Genomic DNA, 22,821 nt, shown 5'->3' with positions numbered 1-22,821 from the left:
TACACCACTACATTTGTGGAAATGTTGTAGGACTTTTTGCCTCACTATACATTTATTTAATAAGTTTAGTTACTTTGCAGATTAAATTAATAATACAAAATGATCAGCAAATAAAGTATAACTCTAGATGTAGCTGAAACTTTATTGATCACTGGGTAGCCATAGCCTATATAAAATAATTAAAATTAGCTCACCTTTCCGACCAACACTAAAGTGATAAACACATGAATGCATCAATAACCCAAAAATATGATGAATATGATTCTAAAAATGGACACTTCTGCACAATGACTATAGCCTACTTTTGCTTTTGGTACGTTAAGTATATTTTAATGCAAATATGTTTGTACTTTGTCAACCTCAACCACAAGTTTGGCGGTTTGATCCCAGGCTCTTCCGGTATCTATCTATCTATCTATATATCTATCTATTTATCTATCTATCTATCTATCTATCTGTCTGTCTGTCTGTCTGTCGTATCTATCTTATCTATCTATGTATGTATGTATGTATGTCCTGTATCCGTACTCTCTCAAACCAATGACCTATAGTCTGTCTTTATTGTGTCATCCTTGATATTTTGTATGTGAGATATAATGTCCCTGAAATCAAAAATAGGGGGCTCGACTGTTACAGTTGTAGACAACTATAAACGTGTATGTCCCGGGCCTTTGTTTTAACGACAGAGTGGTTCATTATCTTGTTCATAGAAAATCTTTGGTACAGTACAACTACAACTACCGGTACACTGCTCCCGGCGGCGTTACTGAAACATGAAGCGGTGTTATGTCTACTTCTTCCTAAGTGGTCACTCGTGACTTTACCGACCCAGTGTCCGCCAACATAAACTTTACAATGCCTCGGAAATGTGTAACTTACTTGTAGTATTAGCTAAAGCTACTAGCTAACGTTACCCAGTTTAACAGGTTAACTTGTCAACACCGTCAATACATAATGGAGGATGGTGCCGAAGTTCAGACGGTTTCCTCTGATGTTCCGAACACACCAAACCAAGAACTGAAGAAACTTTTGTCTTTTAAAGTTTACAAGAGGAGGTGGTTTGTTCTGCTGGTGCTGTGTCTGTTAAACTGCTCCAACGCTACGGTGAGTTAGCTAAACATTAACGTTAACGTTACCTATCGGTTAATAACCAAACGCAGCTTGTGTTTCCAATAAAAAGTACGTTTTTTTTTTAGTCATTTTATTTTAATGGCCGATACCAAGTTGATATCTTGGGTCAATATGCAGTAACATTTGCTTGCCTCCTAAAATTATCAGTTTTAATAAAAGGAATGAATACACCAATCTCCCATTAAAAAGTGTTTTCTTTATGGTCGAAAAGACCACGAATCAAAAGATACTTTTGAAAAACTCATACGTTTTTTTGAACACTAAAAGTATGGAAGACAGTTTCTGCCAAAAACAAAAACAACAACAATATAGCTTTATCTCTTTCATGCACAAAGCTGTGTTACCACATTTTACCCCTAACCCTTGTGTTGTCTTCCCGTCGACCATGGACTTGTTGTCCATCCAGGTCAAAAGTGAATTTGAATTTCTGGTGCTTTTTCCAGCGTTTTTGGCTCTTTTTTATGCTTTTGACACTTTTTAAAACGTTTTGTCACTTTTTTCAACGTTTTATTTTGAAATTCATGGTCAGTAAACTAGAGTTCGGTATCACCGCTGATACCGGTATCGGGAAGTACTGGAGTTAAATGCATTACATGTCATTTAGCTGACACTTTTATCCAAAGCGACTTACAATTGCTATATATCAGAGATCGCACACCTCTGGAGCAACTATGGATTAAGTGTCTTGTTCAGAGACATTGGTTGATTATCGCAGTGGGAATTGAACCAGGATCTCCCACACCAAAGTCATGTGTCATATCCACTGCGCCATCACCACCACCCACCACATTATGCATTGATCCGATACCACGTAATAAAGCCCTAAAGAAAATTTACGTTAAAGTGGTTTATTTATGTTCTTTTTCCGTTATAACTGACTGTCAAACTGGATAAAAAAAAAGAAAGTTCTGTGGCGTTCATTGTTTGTGTTTGTTCATGTTTCACAAAGAGTTTAACCTGAGCCAGACCGACAACAAAGATAGAAATAATATCACATCCATACAGGGATAGTAGTATACAGTTGTTAAAATATAATAAAATATATGACACACTGGTATCGGATCGGTACTCGGTATCGGCCGATACGCAAGTTCAGGTATCAGAATCGGTATCAGGAAGGTGGAAATGGTATCGGACCATCTATACAGTAAACCTAATTTATGACATTATACCTAGTTTTTGAGTTAAAAAAGCAGACACTATGAATTATTTTGACAAATAGTTAAGATTCAAAGGATGTTGAGTGAATCACAGACTGGTTTATGTCAAAGTTTGGTCACGATACTGTTTTAAAACCATTTATTAAACATGTTTATAAAATTGAATAAAACACCCAAAATTCAATAAAAGTAAAAGATACATCCATGCATCCATGTTATTTTTGGGCATTTTGGTTCAAAGAAACCCATATTTCTGATATAAAAACTTTGAAAACGGGTCAAATTTGACCCGAGGACAACACAAGGGTTAAACATAAGGAAATATAGAGCTTGTTGTCCTTTTCTCAGATATCTGAGATTCTTTTCTCGAGTTAAATGGCAGGTGTGGTTGTGAACAGTGTGGGTAGATGACATGTGATGCCTCCCTATGTTTGGTAGAACTTGATATTATTCCGCAGGGATGTTGTCGTTGAAAAGCAGACTGTGCCTGGAGGCAAATGTGCCAATCTCAGTCATGCTAACTGAGCCCTCCCTCGCCTATTTCCAGCTCCCATGGGTCTCGTCCTCTCTATGGGAGCTATTGTTTCCTCGGGGCTGGTGTTCCCACTCACAAAAGATGCTCAGCTGGCAGAGAGCCATTCAGGATGTAAAATGGGATGCAAATAACAGCTGATGAGCCAGATAGACAGGGTAGGATTCACAAAAAACGATGGTGGGTCATTGACTTTTGTCTCGTTAATTTTTTTTTTACAGTCTCATACTAACATTGTATCTTAGTGTCTTACCACAGCGTCATGTAGAAAAGGCCTTTTTATTTGAATGAAATTTAAATCAAACTCTTGTGGTGGCGAAACAGCAAAAGGTATTGAACATCAGTACGTTTTGTATAGAAAGAAAGTGTATTTGTTTGTACCACATTAAAAGTCAAGGACTTTTCTTTTATAATGTATTTATCTATCATCATTTATTATCATGACTTAATATATGCCACTGTAATGAAAATAATGATCCGAACATTTTAAAACAATAATAACCACAAATCAAATTATTATCTTGCACTTGTATTGGGTTTGACTGTGAATCATGTCCTTTTCCAATGGATTACGTTGATATATACTGTATATAATAAGGCCTAACAGCTGATACTGGATCTTTTTACGTGTCTGCATCTGCATGAAGCATTGCAGTTTCAATACAATATGAAACTCGACTAGTGGAAACCAGAGACATGCTGATGTCATAATGAAACAATATTGTTATGTTTTACAAGCCAAGATGCATCCAAGCAGACCACCAGAGGTGTGTGAAGCATCATGTAGTCTCTATCCACGACGTTCCACTCCCGGGATTGCTCGGTGCGGCAGGAAATTCCGTTCAATGTCACTCTTTTCGGCCGGTTGTCCGTTACCTTCTGCTTTCTTTGTGTTGGAATTTTAAACTCTGGTCTTATGAGGACTATGGTTAACTGCTCCTCAGATCTCTGCAGGGTAGGGCTGTGCAATTAAGCGAAATTTAATCGTGATTATGATTTAGGCTCCTAACGATCACAAAAACAGAATAGTCGAGAAAAACAATTATTTAGCTCATTACGTTTTGCAAGTAAACTCTTATTTTCTCTTGTGTTCTGAATGAAAAAATAAAGTTTAAATAGGAAAAGTATTAAGGCAAATTTTACAATTGTGTGTTTTTTTACTGTTGATTTATTTAATTTTTTCCACTATTTTTTAAGTTCAATAATTGCAACATGTTTCCAAAAGTCAACGAGTAATCGTGTTACATTATCGTGATTTCAGTATTGACCGAAATAATCAGGATTATATTTTTTTCCATAATTGAGCAGCCCTACTGCAGGGTAAATCCAGACAGCTAGCTAGACTATCTGTCTAATCTGAGTTTTCTGTTGCACGACTAAAACAACCTTTGAACGTACACGTTCCACCAAAACAAGTTCCTTCCCGAGGCTATTTTGAAGAGGCACCGTTGATCTGTCAGTTGCTTAGCACCGCCTAAGGTGATTGTGATTGGTTTAAAGAAATGCCAATAAACCAGAGCACGTTTTTCTCCCATCCTGGAATGCTGTGTAGACTACGCAGACCCTCCTCCGCAGCACTGTGGAGGAAGGTCTGGCAAAGCGAGACTAAAAGCATCACTGGACAGTCCGACAACCTGATCTTTTTGACAGTAAACTCTTTTCTCTTTAAACAGAACAGATCTCTAGAATAAGAAAAGGAGGAATGTGTGAAAATGTAAAATTCCAAGCATTTCACCCTGTAAGGGACAGGACTGGCATTGTGTGTTCAAATCAAATAACCAGCTTATGTTAACTCTGCATAGTTTTGGTCCTTTTTGTCATGCATATGCACCGCAGCACACCAGTTAAAGGAAGTTAGACACCCAGTTATGCCAATACATGGCCAAGAAGTCAAGTTTCTCCTGCAGAAATGTAGCTGTATTACTGGTTTCTCCTCCCCCAGTAACAGAAACCAGACTTTTTGTTTACATGACGTTTAGGAGATAAGGTTACTACAGCAAGCAGACAGTAAGGACATGTAAATATCCAATATCCAAAAATGTTTTGAAAGTCTTTAAGTAAAATGGACAACTTTTCTGCAGACAAATGCAAACTCTGTACCTATTTCTAATAACAAGGATGTCATTATTGTGTTGTGTTGCTGTGAAGACCGTTTTTACATTAAACCAATTTACACTCAAATCCTTTCTACATTCATTTAAATTCTGAAAAAAACCCCAGTGGTGGAAGAGGTATTAAGATCGATCTTTTACAATGCCACGGTGAAAAAAACAACGTATTCCTGCATTCAAAATCTACAGTTTACACAGCAAAATATACCTAACGTATCAAAAGTAGAAGTCCCAAAGGCAAAATGTCCCAATTCAGAGTGCTATTTATCATTGAAATATTAATACTGTTTTATTAACGTATAAGCAGCATTATGATGTTGTCAAGCTTAACAACTTAAACTGCTGGGTAGTTTATTCTACAACAATGCATATTTTATAAACCGATATGTTTTACGTAGCTTGATCTGAAAAGTAGCCATACAATAGTAGAATAGAATCTTTATTGTCATTGTTTCACAACAACGAAACACAGTTTAGCAGCTCTTAGTCTGACAGTATAAATAACAGACAGAAATATAAAATAGCCAAATTTAAATAGTCAAATATTAGAATAACAAACAACAATATAAAATGGCACAATTTGAGTACTGAAATATAAAAATCAAGATAAATAAACATGATAAGGTGGCACTATTAACATATACAAGGTTATTGCACTTATAAAAAAATGAGGTTATTGCACTACAGACTCGGGGTTTATTGCACATAAGTCTTATAGAGGGAGGAGATGGAGAGGGGGAGTGTGTGTGCATTTAACTGCCTGAGGAGAAAAACTGTTTTTTAGTCTGTTTGTTCTGGATCTGGTATTTCTAGTGAAAAGTACAACAATTCCCTCTAAAATGTAGTGAAATTGTAGTATCAAGTATGGACATCTTTTTTTTTTTTTTACCTCTTCAGCTTTTCATGGCAGGATTGTCCCTTTCACCCAGTTCTTCCAGTAGCATGAACATGACCTGTGTTGTATGTCCATCGGCAGAAAGGCATGCATGTTAACTGGTGTCATATCAGAGCAGAACGAGCCGGGATGAATCATAGAAACCATTTTTTCCTCACATGAGCTGAGCAAGTCTTGCCATTTCCTCTTTGTGTCCATGACTACTTCTGATCACTAAAATGCAACTGGTGATTGACCACTAAGAAAATAAAACTAAAGAACCTGGGGTAAATATGCTCTTGTGACAGTTGTAAATTAAAGAGTTGATCCAGAGATCAAACCATATGACCTTTTACACTGCATAACCAGTGTGTGTGATCAGTTCTTATATCACATATAATTAACATAAATGACTTACTCTTAAAATTATTGAACATGAAAAAAAGTATAAAAGAATAAAAGACTGTAGACATCCTTTCCTTTCTTCTTTTCATCTAGTATCTACTTTTAAAACAATGTAATTAGCAATATGAAAGTGGTATGTCTGTTGTACACTAATTTCATGGATTTGCTGCTGAAATAAATAAATTTGTGTGGCCCAAATCAACTGAAACCACGAAAAAGCAAAAACAGAAAGTTCAGTTTTGGCATCCTGCTAAAATAAGCATCCAGTTATACCTTTTTTTTTTTTTTTTTTTGGTACTGAGTTGACATTTATTTTGAAATGTTGACTGGGGTCAACTCAAACCTTTACTCACAGCAGATTTACAAAAGGGTATTCAGGCTTATATCCTGCCTGGTGTGGTTTCAGTGAAACGCCACTCTTATCAAGGATTTATTAACCCTTGTGTTTTCCTCGAGTCAAATTTGACCCGTTTTCAAAGTTTTTAATATCAGCAACTTGGGTTTCTTTCAACCAAATTGCCTAAAAATAACATGGATACCATACAATGTTCTTCAGGTAAAATGAATGATTACTTTCATGGAATGTTGGTTGTTTTATAAAATGTTATGGCATTTAAACATTTTTTTTAAATTGTTTCAAAAAAGTATCCTGACTAAACTTTGACATGTCTGTAATTATCCATCCACATCCTCAGATCTTAACTATTAGTCAAAATAATTCATAATTCGGAAAAAGCAACAAAACGTTGAAAAACACGTGAAGAATGTCGGGAAAAAGCGACAAAAAGCCGTTGAAAAAAAGTGACAAAAACCCCGGAAGAAACGACAACAAAAGCAGGAAATTAAATTTTTTAGGTTTATTGGCCATTAATAATTAAAAAAAAAAAAAACGTTGGAAAAAAAACCCAACAAAAATGTCAGAAAAAGCGCAAAAAAGTTGATGGTTGATGGGAAGAGGGTTAAAGAGAGAGACCATGTATTCCAAATTTTAAGATTTTACTGACCATTTATATTTAAAGCACAGACAGATGTGACCAGTAGCTACGCTGCCACTTTGTCATCAGTTACATTTTCTTAAGTTTTTTTTTTTTTTTTATCCTTTTGAGATATTTAATTTTTGTATTTGTCTATAAAGCATATTGTAATGTTTAGTTGCTATATTGGAACATTATTTCTGTTATTGTTGTGTCTGTAAAAGATTAAGGAAAGGAAAACATATTCTGAATTCATATAATTTGGGCCTCCTAGATTAAGCTTTCTGTAGAATACTGAGGATGTTAAAGGAATTTGAAAGTACAGTACTTCATATCCAAAGGCGCCCACCCAAATAATGTAATTTTAATAGAAAATGTGTAGTCTTTTCCTGGTTTTAAAGGCTGCATTACAGTAAAGTGATGTACTTTTCACAGACTGTTCTGGCTACCCACTTAGTCATTATAGCAACATTACTGATGATTATTTATCACAAGTCTCTGTGTGTTAATATTTTGTGAAAGCACCAATAGTCAACCCAGCAATAGCGTCACAATATCAACATCGATGTATTTAGTAAAGAATATCGTGATATCCAGTTTTCCCCATATCGCCCAGCTGTATATCCAATCCTCAAATTACAGACCTCCTTTTTGAATAAATCTCTTTGTGTGTCTTCCCAGATATGGCTGACCTTTGCACCAGTAGCAGACGAGTCTGCCAAATATCTGAACGTCACTCTGGAGGAAATCAACTTGTTGTCACTGGTTTACATGGTGGTGGCCATACCGCTCAGCTTTGGGACAACATGGATGATGGACACCCTCGGGCTACGGATCACGGTATGAGCTTCACTCTGAAAACTGAGGCGTCACCGGGGGCTCTTGTGTAATTTGTACTGTAGACTACAGCCATTTTGCTTGATACACTATAATGGACCTGCGTATTACAGGAAATGAGTTGATACTCTTCTGTATCTTCAATTCAAACTTTCGGATCTGTGGTTAGTTTTTTTTTTTTTTTTTTATGACAGCAACACACAGCTGTAACCAAGTGGCAAATTAAATTTTAGAAGTGTGGAGGAAAGAAACCCTCCAGGGCCTTGAGGAGAAGATATTAATGGAAATGGTGTAAATAGAGTTGGACACATTGTCTACATGGTGGTGGCCATACAGTTTATTGTTTGAGCATTGTAAATGCACACAAAAAATTACAATATGACATTCAAACTTGAAATGATTTTAACGAGATAAATACAGCTACAAAATAATATTAACTGCAAAAGATTTGATAAATGATGGATACATTTTTCTAAGATCTGGGTATAGAATCGGTTTGGTGTAATACTGTAAACCTGTGACAATTTATTTAAGTTATTGTTTCTCTGCCCAGACTGATCTCAATAAGTGGCGTATGTATGACACGCCAATTTGTATGCCATTTTGGCATGTTATCAAGACTCATAATCGCTTTTTAGTGTGTTTATCAACGCCGTTTGGCCTCCATTGACTTACATTACCTTGCGATTGCGTGTCAATTTACGCCGTAGTGAGTAGTATGAAAGTCCGAAAATCTGTGTAGCGAGGTTGGTCGGGTTGGTGGATGGGTCAAACACAGGACTTTCACCCAGGAGACCGGGGAGCGTGTCCCGCGTGTCACGTTTCCTAAACCCAACCGTAGCTTTCTTCTTTTACTAAACCCAACCCCGTTATTGTTTTCCTAAACCCAATCGTCCCGTTCTTCTTTTCCTAAACCCAACCTGTTCGCCGTGATGCTAATTCTTCGAGCCGTCTTTCCTGCTCCGTCTCTGTGTCGCTTTTGCACTGTTGCCCGTGGCAACCGATAGCGTAGGATCCCAAAATGGTGGGCGGGCTCAGACGCCTCCCAAATCGTCACGTGACAACAAGCTACCATGACGTACTGTATGTCCTCATTGTCAATACGGCGTAGACATACACGCGCATTTTTGTGAACACATTAAGTCTAGGGCCTCTTTCCTGGGAAAGGATGAAGCAGTTGCCTATTTTGTTTGGAGTAAACAGATGAATACCTGTAGAAAACATGAGGAGCGACATCAACAGTGACCAAACTAAAACAGACACAAGCACCAGCTACAGAAACGTCAACCTCATCAACAGAAAAAAACAAACACTGAGAAGTGCAGAAACATAAGCTGTTAGTACCAACGACGGAGGGATGGAGTGTAGATTACTTCTTAAATCCGTAACAGCATGTGTTGACCTTTTGACCATGTTGACTTTGCAGCTGATTCTGGGAGCCTGGCTGAACATGTTCGGAGGCCTGGTGCGCTTCTTTGGGAAATCTGAGGAAGAGCGGTATACAATCCCGTTTTCTGCAGTGATGGTGGGTCAGACCCTTGGTGCCATCGCTCAGCCCCTCATCGTTTTTGCCCCCACCAAGCTGGCTGCTCTCTGGTTCCCTGACCACCAGCGTGCCACAGCTAACACGATCGCCTCCATGTGTGAGTGATTTACTGTTTATCATTACTGATATTCATTTTTACATGTTAAATTATATTTTCCATTAGTGTTAGGGCCTCATAACATGTTGGCCCAGATTTAGTGCTGTGTAACAAAAAAAAGTAGGAACTGAATTAGTTTCAGCACGTGCTGTAAAGTGCGGGGAAGCACTTACATTTCTGCATGTCAGCAAACTGAAAGATTCGTCCAAAGATAAATAACCAGTGTAATACAATATATTTTAATTGTAATTGTTATACTTTAAAGATATGAGTAATATGAGATATTTCTTGAAGATATAGTTTTCATATATTCCATGTCGTCCCGGAAACTTAAAAGGTCGGGGACGACCGAAACAGGGAACAATGTTGATTCTTAACAACCAGAATAACCTTTTTAATTACACTTCTCTTTTCCCTCCTCAGCCAATCCACTGGGCCTCCTGCTGGCTAACATCATCTCTCCCATGATGGTTAAAACAGCTACACAGGTTCCAACCCTGGTGAGCTGAACTAAGAAAAAGTCTTCCAAAAATCCACTGATGAGGTGGTCAGGTTTCAGTTGTAGTGTTATGATGCTGTTTAGAAGCTGGCTGAACATTTCCATCATTAAAGGCCAGTTGAACCATAGGATTGTGACCTCAAAAGGTTGGCTCATGAATTGTGGAATTGGTGTGCACCTGTGGAAAATGGACAAAAGCATTTCCTGCCCTGTGTGGGACTCTAGGAATTTACAGTCGCCAATTATACCTCGCACCACTTTTCACCTTTAAGGAAAAGGTGGGAGAAGTGGTGAATGAGCAACGGTTGTCTACTCTCAGTCAGCTAGATGCATATTAAACAAGCAGACCAACAACCAGAGTGAAGTATCAGTAGCAGTATTTATTTTTGAATTTTTGCGCATTTCTGCCTTTATTGGATAGGAAAGCTGAGATATGAAAGGGGAGAGAGAGGGGGGGAAGACATGCAGGAAAAGCATCACAGGTTGGATTCGAACCCTGGACCTTCTGCATCAGGGAACAAACCTCTGCATATGTGCACCCGCTCCACCAACCGAGCTAACCGGCCACAGTATCAGTATTTTTTTAAGGTTAGCAGGTAGCTGGTGAAGAAAGTGTATCATTTAGCAGATTAGAGTCAGATTTCTTTCCTGGGGAGTTGTTGGAGACCTAGTCTATATCCTTGATGTTCCACTTCCGGGTGCCGCACGAAATTCCGCCGGATGCATGTATTGTCCAATCTGAGTTTTCTCTCACACGACTAAAACAACTTTTGAACGTACACGTTCCACCAAAACAAGTTCCTTCCCGAGGCTATTTTGCAGCGGCTCTTGGCGGAGCTTAGCACCGCCCAAGACGATTCTGATTGGTTTAAAGAAATGGCAATAAACCAGAGCACGTTTTTCTCCCTTCCCAGAATGCTGTGTGGACTAGCCAGACCCTCCTCCGCAGCGCTGTGGAGGAAGGTCTGGCAAAGCGAGACTATTGGAGACCAAACCAGAGCTAGAAGGAGAAGGGATTTTGGAGTTATATTCATTAGATGGAGACAAACACCACTCCAAATAAATGCAACTGTTTGCTAACAAGTCAGCCAAAACAACTCTACTGAATTATTTGAAAAAAATGTTAGGGCCATGTTTCTGTGGGCAAAAAACATCAGTTGTTGCAGCTTTAATGAGAAATCCATTGACCAACCTGAACAACTGCTCAAGCATTTATTAACAATTTGTGTGAATACGCAAGTCGTTATGAATGCAAAATCAAAATGTTGAGCAAATATAGCACAGCCTTTAGATATGAATGCCTGTTGAAATGAGGTGTCCCATGTTTCCTGTCACTGTCTACTGTGAACTGCCCAGTAAAGGCCAAACTGTCAAAAAGAAAAGAAAAAAAAGACACCAGTTGGCCTACAATCGGAGGATTCCCAGAGGGCATTGTGGGATTGCAGCTGGTAATACAGAAAGCTGCCGGGCTCTGTGGCTCCTCACCTGCTAATGATTGTCTTTGATTTCAGGTGCTAACATCCATTTATCATCACATTATGTGTGTTTCATCCCTCCTTCTAGCTGATTGCCTACGCGGCCCCGGCATGCGTCACCTGTTTCCTAGCAACGGTGGGGATACGGAGCAGCTCCCCCCCCACGCCGCCGTCAGCCAGTGCCGAGTCCTCCGACTCGGAGCCGTTCGTACAGGGGATCAAACTGGTGAGGACACAGGAGGGTAGAAAAGACAAACGTGCAGGTCAAGCCACCGACTCAGAATCCAACTTGAGTCTGCACCAGGCAGATCTTAATAACTTTGAACAAGTTAATTGCTAAGATCTGGCAACAATGCGGCATTGCCAGAAATATGTTTTACGGGGCAAGAATCATGCATGGTCAGATAGTCAGGTTTTAAACAAACAAAGCGAAGGTGAACAGTAAAATGATTACCCAGACCATCTGGAAACATCCATCACTTTTTACAGACCAAATAGATTTACCTAGATTAACACTTTATTTGATTTATGTTCAGCTTTCTTGCTAATTTTATGGTCTCTGTGCGTGCTGATATTTGGTTTCCCTGGTTGAATGCTGTTGCTGCGTTGACCTTATTTTCCCGTAAGGTTTCTGTTACAAATCCTTGTGTCCGTTTCCTCTAGTTACTGAGGAACAAAGCCTACCTCGTCCTGCTGCTGTGCTTCGGTTCGGGCGTCGCTGTTTTCACCTGCATCTCCACGCTGCTGCAACAGATCCTGTGTGTGCAAGGATACACCAATGTAAGACACCATATTAATTTCCATGAGGAACAATTTGGTATTAATTGGGCCAATTGGTATCAAATGAGCAATAAAAGCAACACCAGACATCATATTTGATAATAAATGTTAGTGGATTTACAGTCTAAATCCATTACACAGTAATGAATTGTGTGTCAGTAAACTGTGTAAGTGGGAAAATTGGGAAGACTATTGAGCAGTAAATAAATTGGTTATTTGCTTTATAAATGCACAAGTATAGGTATTGAGAGTGCAAAATGGATCTTAAAGGGTAACTACCGTTTTTTATTCAACCTGGACCCTATTTTCCTATGTTTTTGTGTCTAAGTGACTGATGAGAACAATAATCTTTGACATTGGGCCAGTATTAAGCGAGATCGCTGCAGTCGGCAGAGGCGAAACAAGCTAAAATGTAAGTTAATAGGGCAATTGTCCAGCTTGTATTTACCTTCACAAAAGTGCTCGTTTTGCCACTGACAGGCTCAGATTAATATTCTAAGTGTCTGACAGCATTATGGAAAGGATTTCTAAGGGGGCTGACCTTTCTGTTAAAGAGTAAGATCCTTTTTTAAACATAAAAACACCTGCGAAATCGTGTTCCCTAAACCCACCAGACACCATGTAAATAAATGTCATTTTAGCATCGTAAAATACAATTCAATCAAAGTCGACAGAAACGAAATGATACTATGAAAAGCCGTTTTGGGTCGTCTTTCCACTTTTCCAACCATCACAACTCTAGTTTTGGTTGAAATAAACACATAGTTTACAGATTTAGATGTGAAAATATGTTGGCTCTATACACGCTAAAAGTCTTGCTTTTTTAAATGGAGTCTGGTGGGTTTAGCGCAAGCGACTTGAGAGCTATTTCTGGTTGAACAAAAAAGGTCTCAAATCAGTTTTAAAGGTCTATCTCTAAATGGATCCTTTCCATAATGTGAGACACCTATTAACTTAAATTGTAGCTTGTTTCACCGCTGCTGACTGCAGCGATCTCGCTTAATACTGGACCAATGTCAAAGACTGTTGTTCCCATCAGTCACTTAGACACAAAAACATAGGAAAATAGGGTCCAGGTTGAAAAAAACGGCAGTTACCCTTTAAGTAACTGATGGAACAAAAGGAAAGAAAACAAACCCTTAAAAACCTTTTACATACTGGATGCAGACTTTAACGATAAACCTGTGACCTCTCATTGCTGCAGGACTTTGCTGGCGTTTGTGGCGCTCTCTTCATCGTGTTTGGCATCGTGGGTGCCGGTGCTCTCGGTCTCTACGTCGACAAGACCAAGAAGTTCACGGAAGCCACAAAGATCTACCTGAGCCTCACCGCTCTTTCATCCATCGCCTTCTCAGTGGTGAGAACAACAGACAGGAATAGTTTGAAGCTCCACATCTTGTATTTCTAGTTTATTTAAAGGAGAGTGGGCAGGAGAAAAGGCACTGGCAAGATGTGAGAGCGTTTGAGATGGATATTAGTTCATTAACTCTGTACAGTTATTTAAAAAGTAGGTCGTTTTTTTGGTTAATAAGGTTGTCTTAGTTTAAAGTAACTTAGAACTGTCATATTGCTTTCAGAACCTGCCCTTAAAATCGTACCTCTTGGTAACTCTACATGTACAGAAATAAACATTAATAATACACAAACCTCTACATTCCAGCAAACTTTCAGCTAGATTTCACAGGGAGATTTTTTTTTTGTACAGTATTTTTTATTTTGAAGATGATATAAGTGCGCGTCTACAATGTGTGACAGACTTTGATGGGTGAACAAACAAAGGGAATGCCAACAATGTCACAGTGTTTGATGTTCATCAATGACGTTACTATACTTTATTGTGATGCGAATGCAGCAGTTCAGTTAAGTCAGTATAAATAAATTCACCATGCGAGGTTACCCAGAGGACACCAACAACATAAGTTAGTTTTTTCCCCTCCCAGAAACCCTGGATGTATATACAGTAGAGAGGAAGCAACTTTGTCAAGTTAAAGGAAAATAATCTACACGGATATAGAAATATCCCAACGCATCGTCAAGGTTCAGTGTTGAAGGTAGATCTTTGTTGTCATTCTCTCCATGTACAGTAATCAGGGAAACAACGTTGTATTCCTTAAAGTGATCTAGTGAGTACAATAAGGGAAAAAAGCATATGCATATACATATTAGAATAAGCATATTATATTATTCTAGAATAATAAGCATATTAAAAAAGAACGACCAAAGAAGAAACGGCTACAAAAGACCATAAAAAACAGTGGGCCCTATTTTAACGATCTAAGCGCACGGCGTGAAGCGTCTAGCACAGATGCGTTTAGGGCGTGTACCAATCAACTTTTTTTTTAAAGATTATTTTTTGGGGTCTTTTTTCCATTTTATTTCAAAGTGACAGTGGATAGATAGGAAAGGTGGGAGAGAGATGGGGGATGACACGCAGCAAAGGGCCGCAGGTCGGATTCGAACCCAAAGGTCTCAGCCTACATGGGACGCACGCTCTTACTGGGTGAGCTAGAGGTCGCCCCTATGAATCAACTTCTGCTAGTTTAACGGCGGAAAAAAGGGTCCGTGCGCCGGGCACATGGTTCAAAAAGGTTGTACTTAGTGTCTTTATTAATTCATAGGTGTGTGTTGGGCGTAACATGCAATAAACCAATCAGAGATCATCTCCCATCCCCTTTAAAAGCCAGGCGCGTTTGGACCTTGGAGCATTGCTATTATGATGGAGGATTTGCGAAGCAGGAAGGAGAGATTTTCAGGAGAAGAAACTGATCTGCTTGTGTGAGTGAACGCGCGCGGGCAGATCATATCCTAATACTATTTCACATTGTAATATTTTTATTAGGGCTGTCAATTGATTAAAAATGTAATCTAATTAATTACATACTCTGTGATTAATTAATCGAAATGAATCGCATACATAATTAACGGTGCCTGAACCACCAGATGGGAAAAGGACATTTACAATAACTTCAAATGCACCAGAGGCTGTAGTTTACCAGTTTCATTGAACGCACCGTCTGTGTTGTTTCTCCGACGGTAGCTGCAGATTGTTACATCCCGGTGTTGAATCCTCTACAGTAAAACAGTCAAACTTTACACCGTTTAGCGTTAGCTGTCAGAATTTTAACCGTGTTTAATCCAGTAACTAGCTAGCGGTAGGCTAATGTTAGCTGCTGTCGAGTATAGTGTTAACTAGCTAGTGGTAGGCTAACGTTAGCTGCTGTCGAGTATAGTGTTAACTAGCTAGTGGTAGGCTAATGTTAGCTGCTGTCGAGTATAGTGTTAACTAGCTAGCTGTAGGCTAACATTAGCTGCTGTCGAGTATAGTGTTAACTAGCGTCACGTTCAGGTGTTTGTGTCTGTTTCAGAGCATCAGAGAGAAGAGCGCAGACATATCAGTGGCACCAGATTTCGGTAGCTAGGGTTGGCAGAAAGAAGATTTTTACAAATAAATGTTCCAATTAATGATCCAGGCAGCACATTCTCGTCTCCCTCCTTCATTTTACAGTCGAGTGGTGGCTAGAACGGCTCCTGGTCAAACGTCAGTATGGAATAGATTAATCTGCGTTATTTTTTTTAACGCGTTATTTTTTTCTCAGATTAATTGATCGAAATTAAGACGTTATTTTGACAGCCCTAATTTTTATTTTTAATCTTTTGTGTGTGTGTGCTGTGTGCATAACAAGCATAGTGTGCGCGTGCTGTGCACAAGCCTAGGGGCATTTTACTAATGCCCTTGTGTTGACCTCGGGTCACATTGACCCATTTTAAATTTTTGTTTTATATCAGAAAATATGGGACGTAGAAATAAGCGCTGAAAATGTGTAGAAGAAAAATTTAAAACATTGGAAAAAGCAAAAACAAATTGTGAAAAAAAGGCGTCAAAAATGTCAGAAAAAAAGTGTTTTTTTCATGGTTGAAGGGAAGACAACACAAGGGTTAAAATAGCAATGAAATGCTGCGCTATTGACTTTAGACCAGGTTTTTTGTTGGTCAATGGCGCGATCACTTTCCACTGCCTCAAGATAGCAATACGGCAAGAATGCACCTGAACACTCCTCCCTGTAGGACCAGTACGCCTATGGGCGCACAGATGGCTGCAAGTGCATTTGCTATTTAGATTTAAACGACGTGGCCGCTGGGCAGGAAATTGCGTCGGTCTTAAACTAGCAAAGATGCGTTGTTATGGATCCCACGTAACTAGGCAAGTCCGGCCCTACGAAGCAGCTTGATTGGTTGGGGTTAGGCATTGACCTCGAGAGGTTAAGGTTAGATTCTTCTTTTTTTGTACAGTATTTTTTATTTTGAAGATGATATAAGTGCGCGTCTACAATGTGTGACAGACTTTGATGGGTGAACAAACAAAGGGAATGCCAACAATGTCACAGTGTTTGATGTTCATCAATGACGTTACTATACTTTATTGTGATGCGAATGCAGCAGTTCAGTTAAGTCAGTATAAATAAATTCACCATGCGAGGTTACCCAGAGGACACCAACAACATAAGTTAGTTTTTTCCCCTCCCAGAAACCCTGGATGTATATACAGTAGAGAGGAAGCAACTTTGTCAAGTTAAAGGAAAATAATCTACACGGATATAGAAATATCCCAACGCATCGTCAAGGTTCAGTGTTGAAGGTAGATCTTTGTTGTCATTCTCTCCATGTACAGTAATCAGGGAAACAACGTTGTATTCCTTAAAGTGATCTAGTGAGTACAATAAGGGAAAAAAGCATATGCATATACATATTAGAATAAGCATATTATATTATTCTAGAATAATAAGCATATTAAAAAAGAACGACCAAAGAAGAAACGGCTACAAAAGACCATAAAAAACAGTGGGCCCTATTTTAACGATCTAAGCGCACGGCGTGAAGCGTCTAGCACAGATGCGTTTAGGGCGTGTACCAATCAACTTTTTTTTAAAGATTATTTTTTGGGGTCTTTTTTCCATTTTATTTCAAAGTGACAGTGGATAGATAGGAAAGGTGGGAGAGAGATGGGGGATGACACGCAGCAAAGGGCCACAGGTCGGATTCGAACCCAAAGGTCTCAGCCTACATGGGACGCACGCTCTTACTGGGTGAGCTAGAGGTCGCCCCTATGAATCAACTTCTGCTAGTTTAACGGCGGAAAAAAGGGTCCGTGCGCCGGGCACATGGTTCAAAAAGGTTGTACTTAGTGTCTTTATTAATTCATAGGTGTGTGTTGGGCGTAACATGCAATAAACCAATCAGAGATCATCTCCCATCCCCTTTAAAAGCCAGGCGCGTTTGGACCTTGGAGCATTGCTATTATGATGGAGGATTTGCGAAGCAGGAAGGAGAGATTTTCAGGAGAAGAAACTGATCTGCTTGTGTGAGTGAACGCGCGCGGGCAGATCATATCCTAATACTATTTCACATTGTAATATTTTTATTAGGGCTGTCAATTGATTAAAAAATGTAATCTAATTAATTACATACTCTGTGATTAATTAATCGAAATGAATCGCATACATAATTAACGGTGCCTGAACCACCAGATGGGAAAAGGACATTTACTTCAAATGCACCACGAGGCTGTAGTTTACCAGATTATTTTTTTGGGGCTTTTTTCCATTTTATTTCAAAGTGACAGTGGATAGACAGGAAAGGTGGGAGAGAGATGGGGGATGACACGCAGCAAAGTGCCGCAGGTCGGATTCGAACCCGGGCCGCTGCAAAGGTCTCAGCCTATATGGGGCGCACGCTTTTACTGGGTGAGCTAGAGGTCGCCCCTACGATTATTTTTAATCTTTTGTGTGTGTGTGTGTGTGTGTGTGTGTGTGTGTGTAACAAGCATAGTGTGCGCGCGCTGTGCTCGAGCCTAGGCGCATTTTACTAATTTGCTGTTAAAATAACAATAAAATGCTGCGCTATTGACGTTAGACCAGGTTTTTGTTGGTCAATGGTGCGACCACTTTCCGCTGCCTCAAGATAGCAATACGCCAAGAATGCACCTGAACACACCTCCCTGTAAGACCAGCACGCCCATAGGCGCACAGATGGCCGCAGGTGCATTTGCTATTTAAACGACGTGGGCGCTGGGCGGGAAATTGACAACTGCGTCGGTCTTAAACTAGCAAAGACGCGTTATTATGGATCCCACGTAACTAGGCATGTCCGGCCCTACGAAGCAGCTTGATTGGTTGGGGTTAGGCATTGACGTCGAGAGGTTAAGGTTAGATTCTTCTTTTTTTGGGGGCTTTTCTGCCTTTATTTGACAGGACAGCTAGGTGAGAAAGGGGAGAGAGAGAGTGGGAAGACATGCAGGAAATCGTCACAGGTACCTCTAAGTATATGTGCGCCTGCTCTACCCACTGATCCCAACCCGGCCACGAGTGGTTAAGGTTAGGATAGCCGATTGGTCAGGGGATAGGACCTGAACAAATCAGGTTGCGTTACCTTTGCGTAAGCATGGACGCCTGGCCAATAGTAGTGCGTGAATGCTATTGAAGGGCGGGTCTTGCCTAGAAGCTGCGCGGGTTCCATAATAACGCTGTAAAGACACTTGCGTCAGGGTTTGCGCTGTGCTGCGCCGGGTGCAAGATAGGGCCCAGTAATATTAAGCAGTGCAACAAGTGACAGTAAAATGTAGTCTCCCAAATAAGGATGTGCAACATATTACACGTACATTGTTTTTATTGTGTTTGTGGTTAATCTTAAGTTTAACCATGTTTGGTTTTTTTGTGGCAGCTCACGTTTCAATTCGAGGAAGCAGAACCAGTAATCCTGGATGTGAAAATAGACAAACGAGGTTTACGAACACTACTAATTATAACATATCTTAAATGATTGTGGGAATCCACAAGAACCATGTTTCCTGTGGTTATTGCTGCTGCTCTTTGCTGCGGTGTTTCTGAGCCTCCAGAGATCATTCAGTCAAACACGTTTTTTCATTTTGATTTTTCTGTCGATGGAGGCACTAGTATCTTTTTCGTGGTGGCTGTTGCTGCTCATGCAAACTAACCAGCTCTTCTAAAGTTTTCTTCCGTATTTCAAACATACTGTGAAAACAAAGCGCTACCAGGTTTAAAGTAACAAATGGAAATACTTTAATGAACAAATGAATGAAGTAAAGCTGGATTAGTAATACTGAGCAGCCAAATGGCAACACTTGTTTACTACATGAAAATTACATTCATCTATTATGTATATCTTAACGTTGAGGTGGATGCTATTAGGTAGCAAAGGTTCACAGAAGCTTTGTAGGAAAGACGAATGCAACATTTGATTTCATAATTTATATTTTGGCCTGCTGATACTGTGATATTCAGAGCTGCTCTCCTCCTCTCAGGTGTGTCTGATTCCGCATCAGAAAGCCGCCGTGGCCGCCGTCTGCTCTCTTTTGGGCTTTTTCGGTTTCTCCATTTACCCGGTGGCCATGGAGCTGTCTGTGGAGTGTTCATATCCCGTTGGAGAAGCCACATCAGCCGGACTCATCTTCGTATCGGGGTACTACTGTCTGAGCAAAACATACACACAGTATATAGTATGGCAGATTGGTATTATAATAGAAAATAATGTGGAGTTTAAAGCCATTTCTACCCGGATGTTATCCCCACACGTCTGGGTTTCTGCTCAAGGAAAATCATTGACAGCAGCTTGAAGTAAAACAAATGTCCACCTGTCTTTTTGGTATCTATTTTGAAGGGGAAAAAACAGTGATTAGTTCCTGGACTTGATATACATACTACTTCATATTAATCCTGACTTGTTTCCTTGTGATCCTACCAGACAGGTTCAGTCTGTTCTCTACATTCTCCTCCTTCAGGCTTTAACCAAACGGCTCACAGACTCTCCTCTGTCGACCTGCGGGGGTGTAGTCCTGAGCTGGAAGGGTAGGTCACAAAATGTTACACCGCCATGAGCATCGGAAAAAAAAAAGGCGGCAACCTCGGTGGGAATCAAACCCGACGCGCCGAGTCTTTAGAGCTCAACTTGAAAATTTCTGGGTATTAAAGTACAAACTATGTAGGTGAAACTTGCATGTTAGTGCCTCTAAAGCCTGTTTTACAGTAACCGCAGCCCAGCTGGCCGTAACTATTTATACCTGCACTAGCGGTCGCGACACTAGTTGCAGTCTTCTCCTGAACAGCGGTGGTGCTAATGAGGAAAGGCTACAGACGTTGCTCTTTCTACGGACTAGAAGAAGAAGAAAAAGGTAAACAACGGCAGAACTGGCAGCAGCATTGACGTCAATGCTTTGATTTGATTGGATGACCTACTTGGTCGGATCAAGCCTTTCATTCACCCTAAACAAACTCATCTTAACCCAGGAAGTTTACCAGAGAGACTTGCAGTCACTCTGAGAGTCCTGGCATCCGGTTGCCCAGGAGCTCGTCCATGCTTCCTGCTTCCGCTTTGTCGCGCGCCGGCAAGATCTACGTCATTTTGACGTCACGATGGCGTGCGCCAGCTTGGCTGCGGCTACTGTAAAACACGCATAAAGCAGGAGTCTTCAACATTTTTTAAGCCAAGGACCTCTTAACTGAAAGAGACGGAGCAGGGACCCCCTACTACATATATTGTATAAAATGAAGTTGCATATTAAACTGGGCCTACAATAACATGTGAGGGGGCCTAAAGACTTTACACATACCTTTTTTGCATAGAATACTAAGCTTTTAAAATAGCCTAATAATTGTTAATAAATATATAATATAATAATATAAAATATTTGCTAATTGCTTTTATAAATCGTGTTTTAATGTTAAACATACATGTGGCACAGTGAATCCTTAGGATGAACTGTGTATGTGGATGACTACCTTAGTATCTACCTTACCTATACACCAGTTAGCAGTGGGGATTTATGTTTGCTAATAATATGTTGGATTCATGTTAAGACTTCTTAATTTTTGAAAAAAAAAAAAAAAAAATCAAAAATTAATAATAATTTGGAGGCCCCCCTGCACTGACTCTGAGGACCCCCTAGAGGCCCTGGACCCCCTGTTGAAGATCCCTGCTCTAAAGGCAGGGAGCAGAGACTCCTTCCACTTGTGTGAATTTGCAGCCTTATCCATTCAATGCAAAGATAAAAAACAAGAACGTTTTTGTGATGTAGCAAAGTTCACATATTTATGACTTTATCTCCATATACCATATGCATTCTTTCATTATTCTTTCATTTATTTTATTTAGATTTTCCCCCCATAGTCAGTCTCTCAAGTGTTTTTCATGCACTTTGGTCAATCATTGATAGCCACAATAAGAACATAACATGTTTATTGCGAGTGGGTTTGACAGAAGAAGTTGAACAAATGTACCAGTGGTTTTAAAAAGAAAGCTTTTTCTTTACATTTTACAGCTTACATTACATCTCACTAATGGGGTTACTCTGTTTATAAGATGCTTTATGCAGGCCGCCACACATCCTCCAGGACATTCACTTTACTATCAAACTACTACTATCAAACTTGGGCTATTAGGCATGTTGAGTTCCTGGGAACTAAAGTTGTAACTTAATCTGGACATTTCTCGCCCTCAGTGCCGATGCTCGTGATGGCAGGACTGATAAGTTTCTTCGCATGCTGCTTCGTGATCTTCTTCCACACACCATACAGACGACTGCTGGCCGAAGAAAAGGCCACTTACGGGACCAAAGAATGCAGCGTCTCGACAGTCTCTGAAAGCGTTCCGAGTGTGGAGAAGTGAACATGCTGAGAGGCTCGGGACGAGAGAGACACTCAGGGAATTATACAGGGAGTTTTTCTTTGGTATGAAACAAAGTAGAAAGGTTTATGGTTTTGGTAACCTCAGATTCATACTTATTTTTTTCTTCTTTTTATCAAGACATTCAACCATTGATTCTTTTGTACAACATTGGGGCCAAACTTTTACAGATTCTACATTAATTCTTTTGCTACCGACAGTTAAATTAAAACCTCAGAATATTATATCCACATCAATAAACTCAGCCAATTGCATTATGTTTTACTTTTTTTTTTTACACGAAAACGTAGTTTGTAGGGAGGAAGTCTGTGTAAATAGTTTTCTGGCCACTTTGTTCTATTTATCCCAGTGAGCTGGGAAAAAGGTTCTCTGAATGGAAGCAAACCATTCCTGTAGTGATCATGTGTATGAGATGATATTTGGTTTCTCACTTTGCCTTGAGACAAAGTCATCTTTTAACAAAACCTAGCTTTGATTGTTGTAATAGGGGAGAAAATGTATTTAAACCAAAACAAGTTGCAGCTCATTACATTTCCTGCTCTGGAAAAATGCTAATTTCCAAGGAAAAATGCACACGTAGATCTTCTAATACGGTTTAACTACGTTTCCTGAATGCATCAGTGTTTTGTTGCAATTCCCAGGATTTCTCCCAGCAGTCACTGAACACATACATGAACTACTCAAAACACTTGAAGCTGCATTGC

General features: G+C 39.7%; 1 protein-coding gene across 3 annotated transcripts; it reads left to right on the top strand.

Moving 5' to 3' along the window:
- Positions 1 to 718: 718 nt before the first annotated feature.
- Positions 719 to 22,517, top strand: slc49a3 (solute carrier family 49 member 3). 3 transcript variants are annotated; one of them, XM_036004689.1, is made up of 11 exons: positions 720 to 1,104; positions 7,869 to 8,027; positions 9,451 to 9,667; positions 10,091 to 10,167; positions 11,730 to 11,867; positions 12,305 to 12,421; positions 13,626 to 13,778; positions 19,740 to 19,897; positions 20,180 to 20,283; positions 21,933 to 22,126; positions 22,167 to 22,517. In XM_036004689.1, exons 1-10 carry the CDS (start codon positions 955 to 957, stop codon positions 22,097 to 22,099), a joined length of 1,440 nt encoding a protein of 479 aa, XP_035860582.1. In that variant the 5' UTR covers positions 720 to 954; the 3' UTR covers positions 22,100 to 22,126; positions 22,167 to 22,517. The 3 variants fall into 3 exon arrangements, 2 of the variants coding, with proteins under 2 accessions (XP_035860582.1, XP_031173022.1); XR_004108009.2 differs by lacking the exon at positions 22,167 to 22,517 and having other exon boundaries at positions 719 to 1,104; positions 20,217 to 20,283; positions 21,933 to 21,948; XM_031317162.2 differs by having other exon boundaries at positions 721 to 1,104; positions 21,933 to 22,474.
- The last annotated feature ends 304 nt before the right edge of the window (positions 22,518 to 22,821 follow it).

The sequence above is a fragment of the Sander lucioperca genome, chromosome 1, assembly GCF_008315115.2.
Source record: "Sander lucioperca isolate FBNREF2018 chromosome 1, SLUC_FBN_1.2, whole genome shotgun sequence".
Classification (NCBI taxonomy): Eukaryota; Metazoa; Chordata; class Actinopteri; order Perciformes; family Percidae; genus Sander; species Sander lucioperca.
This window is presented reverse-complemented; position numbering and strand designations above follow the sequence as displayed.